This window comes from Hesperophylax consimilis, chromosome 27, assembly GCF_061612785.1.
Source record: "Hesperophylax consimilis isolate HC1 chromosome 27, BYU_Hcon_1.0, whole genome shotgun sequence".
Taxonomy (NCBI): domain Eukaryota; kingdom Metazoa; phylum Arthropoda; class Insecta; order Trichoptera; family Limnephilidae; genus Hesperophylax; species Hesperophylax consimilis.
In genome coordinates this window covers 10,497,464-10,504,143 of record NC_142862.1, presented here as the reverse complement: position 1 = coordinate 10,504,143, position 6,680 = coordinate 10,497,464, and the positions used below count along the sequence as shown (strand labels likewise).

General features: G+C 39.1%; 1 protein-coding gene across 1 annotated transcript in view; it reads right to left on the bottom strand.

Annotated features, from left to right (window-relative positions):
• Window positions 1-2,837: 2,837 nt before the first annotated feature.
• The window catches only part of LOC149410567 (uncharacterized), a 45,751-nt gene continuing 41,908 nt past the window's right edge, over window positions 2,838-6,680 (bottom strand). The window contains exons 6-8 of the mRNA XM_089648197.1: window positions 4,321-4,492; window positions 3,249-3,356; window positions 2,838-3,079 (exon numbers count right to left, since the gene is read on the bottom strand). Of these exons, the coding sequence (XP_089504323.1) occupies window positions 2,968-3,079; window positions 3,249-3,356; window positions 4,321-4,492 (392 nt within the window). The 3' untranslated portion in view covers window positions 2,838-2,967. The remainder of the gene's footprint in view (window positions 3,080-3,248; window positions 3,357-4,320; window positions 4,493-6,680) is intronic.

The window sequence follows — 6,680 nt, the reverse complement described above, 5'->3', positions numbered from 1 at the left end:
TTTTTTAGTTCCAGAAGGATTTCTGAGAAGATTTTAATCACATTTTCAAAACTGCAGCAAATTTGGAAAAAATAAATTTATTCAAGGATAAAGGAAACATTTTTTTACCTTAAACCTCTTATACGGACATGTGTCCTTAAAGATATCTTTAAAAATCTTTACTCTGAATATAACTAGCTATTCTGGAGAAAATACATAAGTTTGATTATATAGGCTGTTTCGAGATGCTGAATTTTTTTAACTCTTTTTTCGCTGCAACCAATAAGGAGGCTAGGATTCAAATTTCACTGGTTTGAATATGCGCAGTGTTGCTTTGAGTTGAATCTAGCCGGTCGCGCCAGCGCCGTAACAAAAACGTCATCTAATGACAGTTGACCAAAACACTGTACCGATAAAGCAACCGATGTGTCAATTCGAATTTTAGCCCGAGTTATAATTAGCTCAATCTTATACGAGTGCCTGTGAATTCCTCCACCATACGAGCGCTACCAAAAGAACCATATCATCGAACATCACAACCAACTCTTCCGTAAGTCACATTTGCGAATATCGCACAAACGTATATAAACACATTATCTGGTAAGACGGTACAACTTACAAAAAATATAATTTTGCAAAAAATAAGTAAGTTATGACGAAAATAGTATGGCGAAAATGCACACCAAGAGTTAAAGAGCCAAACTCTTTGTAAATATTGTTATTGTAGCATTTTCTTCTGTGTGGGCGTTTTGTACAGCAGGTTCTTCAAAAATGACCGGTACTAACCCTGTACAAATCTCAAGTATACCCAAAAATTGAATTCAGGAACCACCTCAGTACACTTGATAAACCTACTTGATTCTGTGCAAAGTAGGGCGGTCCGTCTGTTTGACAATCCGTTGTTAACAGACCAATTGGCATCTCTAATGCCATGGCTTAGGATCACTGGATCACTTAGCTTGGTTTCGGTAATGCCATAATCATATTTATTAGTGACACGAAGCTCTATCTCATTCACACAGTTGGGCATACATACCGTTGGGTATACAGTCATATCATATGAGCATTCCAATTTTTATTTGCGTTTATGGCAAAACTATGTTTTTGTAGATATGCCCCTGTGATCCTAAACCTCCTAATGAACACACGCAATGTAGGCATGCTGAGTCTATTCTACAGGTTCTACTTCCGCCCCCGCTATGATACCCTGGTCTGGAGGCTGCACCAGATCGGCCTCATGAAGGCCTGGGAGAACCAGGTCTGTTCATCATCATCACTATGTATATCCCAGGGTGGGATTTGGCGACCTCCACAATGCTCCAGTGATCAGTCCCTTAAGCGGTCAATAACGAGCAACCCCGGATCCGATTCGGGCTTTAGGCGGGCTAGTGTATGGATGAAATAAAACCATTTGTATTTGTGCCGATTTAAAGAATGAAGAAATTTTAATGGAGCCTGCTCTATGGAGTTAGCAGCATTGATCCCCGGTATACCGGTGCATGTGCGTAAATCTCGAGGGACAAGAGCGGAACACCTGTTCATTGTTGATGTTGGTTTCATGAGAACGAGTCATTTCTTCGACTCGTTTTTGTGTAAATAGTATGTAGAGCGAACTACTGCCATCTGTTTTTTCTCCTTCATATAATTCGGGCCTCTTCGAGACCAGCATATACAATCCCTTTTTAGAGCCCCTACCTTAACCCGTCTCAATACGCTGTCCAACAAGGCGATTTATTATACAAATTTTTTAAAAAACTTTTATGATCGGTGCTGCTACAGAAGTGTTGTGAGGGGTGCCTTTAACTAAACAACGATATTATAAAGATGCCAGTTCTAGCTAATACGAAAATACAAATGTGTAATATTTAAATTGAATTAACTTTAACCCCTAAAGCCTCTGACATTTTGCAATGTACTATAAAAATATTAAAATTTTGAATGCAAAAAAAGTAAAGTTTGTAAAGTCCCTGGTTTTTATCATGTATTATTTACTAAAAACTTCCCAACTTTGACAAATATATTTAAAATTATTTAAAAATTTTCGGAAGCATTTATTGTAAATTTTTTATTGCAAACTGAAAGCGCGGTATTCTCTTTCTCTTTCTAATACTGTTTGAAGCATATTTCTCATCATAATACGAAATGAAATATCATAACTTTTACTGGACCGTGTCAGGCTGGGATATATGTATGTATGTATTATATATATGCCAAAAAGACTCAATGGTTGTTGTCTATGACGAATATATCCGAAAATTGCCCATAGGGTTAAGGCTTATACAGTTTATAAATTGATACATAATATATAAATTGAAGTAACTTTAAGGCTTGTACTGCATATATTTTGAAGGTGATTTTGTGTATCTTTTTTCTAGTTTTCTCCTTTATTTTTTTAGGTAGACACTACATTCTAGTTGCCTCGTTGCATGAACCACCACTGAATAAAATTTATTTAAACCATTAAAAAAAGGTTACTGATATTTCTCTTCTTAATTTGCAATACGCTTGATGATCGCGATTTTCAATAATTAGAGATTACGAGTAAGTTTATTTTATCGTGACATATTTACAATGAATATCTAACTGGACATAGGAGGCTCTAAGTTATTCTGTTGGGGGAGTGAACTCGTACAGAGATGCTCACCTGAAGATCGGCTAGCATCGGCTGTACTCGTAACTATTCGGGTATGGCCTACATGTTGTCTCTGTCATGTGGTGTTACTACTACTAATGGAGACCCCTTAAAACTACATAAACTAAATATCAATAACTTAAATATACACACTCTAATCTGTGGAGAGGTATTGAAATTAAAACCATTTATGGACACTGCAAATATGTAAATAAATAAGCACAGATTGATTATATTGCAAAGTATTTTAATGTATTGTGTGATTTATAAAGTTTTTGTTTTATGTGAATAAAAGTGAACAATATTACTTGAGTCTTGTCTTATTATATAATAATTATGTAAATGTATTTAGTTAATCACAGCTTGAACATGGCCTTGGAGATGGCACCCTTCTTCAGTTCCTTGAACGCCTCTTCGTATTCGGAGACGGGGTACACTTTGATGCCCAGTTTCTCGTAGCTCAGATACCTGGAAAAAAAACAAACATTATTTCTGACGCCAGTAATTTGCAGAGGTTTTATGCAATGATTTTCAGTTGAAAATGTCATTTCCATTATGAAGATCTTGGAGTAGTTAAATAATAAAATAATTATTCTATTTTGGAATAATGTTTAGCCATTGATTCGTGGGTACTCACTTGTCTCCCATGGATTCGATGAGCCCGATGGCCTTGGGGAAAGTGAAAGGGTTCACCATGACTCCGATGATGGTGGCCTCCTTGCAGTAAATGTGAAAGGGGTTAATCCTGGAACAAATACAAATCAATGTAGAAGCTGATGTCAGCATAAGGAAATGAGTTTTGCATAAATAAGATAATAGTTCTCCTTTTTACCGCCAGCCGTGAAAGCAGGTCTACTATAGGTACCTAATGAGCCGAGTATGTGCTTCAACACATTATAAAATGCATTAAACAGCCGATATTAATCCCCTAGCGACCGATTTTGTTCAAATTTGACTTAAAAAATTCCATCTTCGGACTTTGCTAAACGAAAGCTCAAAATCAAAAAAAGTTGCACTACAAAATCGACTCCAAATGTGATGTAGATTCACCAGTTTCCCGCTTGTTACTACAAGTTTCCTGACACCGTGTACATATTACAGGGCATAAAATACAGGGTGTAAAGGTATGTAGCATCAAACAAATAACCAACATACTCAAATTTAAATCATCACTAAAAATATTTATTAAATTTTGAATACCTAGTAATTTTAGAAACTAATAAAATAACTGTTTTTCCTCGCCGAAATTATTAAAATTATACAATATTATGCATAAATTCTGTGTTTTGATCAACATTCCGCTACTGGTACAACTGACCTCAGGGTAGCGGTCATTTGTAGTATATTTCCCCTGCTCTGTTTACCCGCTTATAGCTTATTTTCCATAAGATTTAGAAAACATATGAATAAAAGAATTTTGGAGACAACTGCCGTTGAGTATGAGTATTTTTTCATAAACCTTAGAGGTAGAAAATGGTAAAAATCAATTTGGTGCAACTGTCTCCGTTCCCCCTACCTCTATGGAAGAACTTTGGACACGTTACTCGGCAAACTGAGAACTTGAACCTGGAGAAACCCGGCAAAATGGAAAGCAGGAGATGCAGACCGTCATCAGTGCATGTGATTTGTTCACCAGGGAAAGTGGAGTGGGCTCTCGATCCCCAATGAGGCAACAATTAAAGAAGATGTAAGAATGATAGAGTCCTTACTTGGTGGTGGCCTTGGGGTCACAGCAGCCGAACACGATGTAGCGCCCGCCCTTCTTGAGCAACGGGAAGCTGCTCTCCATTGCTGCTGCCACGCCTGTACAATCTACGATCACATCGAAGTTCTTTCCCGAGGAGCTGATCTCCGCCGGAGAGAGGGCTGTATAGTCCAGACCTAATAAACAAACAAAGAATAGCACTACAGTCAAATTCTGCGAAAACCACGTTGATTTCAAGTTTTTCTTATATAAGTATTTTCAATAATGTTAATCAATTTATAAAAAACAGTTTATTTATAAACAAATTCCGCTGTCTGCTGTGTTATTATTTATACGAGTTACAGCTGTTTCGCCTTTTGAAGGCTTTATCAAACTGCGGTGACAAACAAACTTACAGACGATCTATTTTATATTATTTCTATAAAGTAATATAAATAAACCATCTAGATAACCTAACATATTGATAATACCTCCAACTTTTGACATTTCCCATACATTATGATGACAACATGCTACACTTGCGTCTCCTACCGGCATGAGTTGTGCACATCGGTTTTCTCTCATACATTTTATTGGATTATACAAGCTGGGGCTAAAGTAATGTTAAGGTGAATGTGCCATAATTTTTGCAAATGGCGTCAAATGTCATTGTGCTTTGACATATATGTTGTAGACAGATATAGAATTAGTTGACAACAAGCAATGGAGGGATGCACACCTGAAGAAAGCGGAATTAGCATTGTGAGGTGTGGTAGGGGCTGTAGGAAGGGATTTATTAATGTGGGTCTTGAAGAGGCCCGGATTATATGAAAGAGGAAAAACACATGCCGGTAACTCGTTCCACATACCTGCCGTCTTATATAAAAACGAGTCTAAGAAGCGACCCATTCTCATAAAGCCAACATCAACTGTGAACGGGTGTTCCGCTCGTGTACGTTGAGTTTCACGCACGTGCACCGGTGCACCGGGGATCAATGCTGCCAGCTCCTTAGAGCAGTCTCCAATAAAATACCTGTATAACAAACTCAGCACGCCCACATTGCGTCTGCTAACAATGGATAGTCAATCAGACGGACCGCCCTTCTTTGCACAGAATAAAGTAGGTTTGTCAAGAATTGTGGGCTCCAGCCCAGAGGTGGCTCCCTAATTCAATTGTTGGGCGTACTTGAGATTTGTATAGGGTTAGCAGCTGGTTACTATTGAAGAATCTGCTAGTCCTATACAAGACGCCTAGTTTTTGGAAGCCAGATTTACTCGGGCTTCTATAGAGCACCTATACTTGAGCTGGTCTAATATACTTACTCCAAGCATTTCAATGGAGTCTTTATTGGGGAGGGTGCTTCCATCGAATGGCACCAGATAATCATTGATCTCCCTTTTTACCGAATTCAGACACGCTTGGGTTTTTGAGACGTTGAAACTGGACCAGGTTGGCGTTACCTTAGATCAGGAGTTCCCAACCTTTTTGTACTATAGAGTACATTCTAAAATATCGGTAGGGTGGCGGGCACCACCTATTTTTAATCGACAAACTCGGGACAGCAATCACAATCAAAATGACAACAACGCGGTTCCAGGTGGGGAATGCTATTTGCATATCACTCCTTGTACACGCCGAAAACCCGAAGTGAGCCGATGATCGCCGAACCGATCGGGACGGTAAGAGCACGTGACTGCTGTCAATTTGGCTGTCGGGACCATGCTTATAGCTTTCACTGACAGACAGAGCTGGCAGAGTCATGTGCCATGTGTTTTAGCGCCTTCGGCGTTCATAGGCTCACTTCGTGGTGTTCGTTCACTTCGGGTTTTTTGCGTAAACAACGAGTAATATGCAAATAGAACTCTCCGTTCCAGGCTAGCGTGAAGAGTGCAGTCTGGCTCGCCGCTAGACAGGTTGCGACAAGTAGTGTCAGCAAAGGAACCACTCATACATACAATATCGAAAACATACGAACGTATTTTAAACCTAGGCACTCAAATACAGCGGCGTAGCTACCCAGTCCTGGATTTGTCAATAGGCCTTATAGGCCGCGGCCTAGGGGCGGCAGTGTTCAGGGGGCGGCACTCGCTCGCTTTGGTAAGCCGTGTATGCGATTATAAACAAAAAAGTCCCTGTGGATAGACAGAGTTTTATAACTATTAGACGATAAATATCATTTTTGAAAGGCGCTAATTCCTAGTACTTTAGTTAGATACTACCCGGGCGGCAAGGGTAAAGGGGGGCGGGTCTAACAGTCCGTATTTAACAGTCCGTACGAACACATAATATACCGTACCACGCTTTGCACTGCCTTGTTTGATTCACGGTTGCCACTTGTTTGATTCACGGCTGTATTCAATCTTCACTAACTGCCCAAATAAACG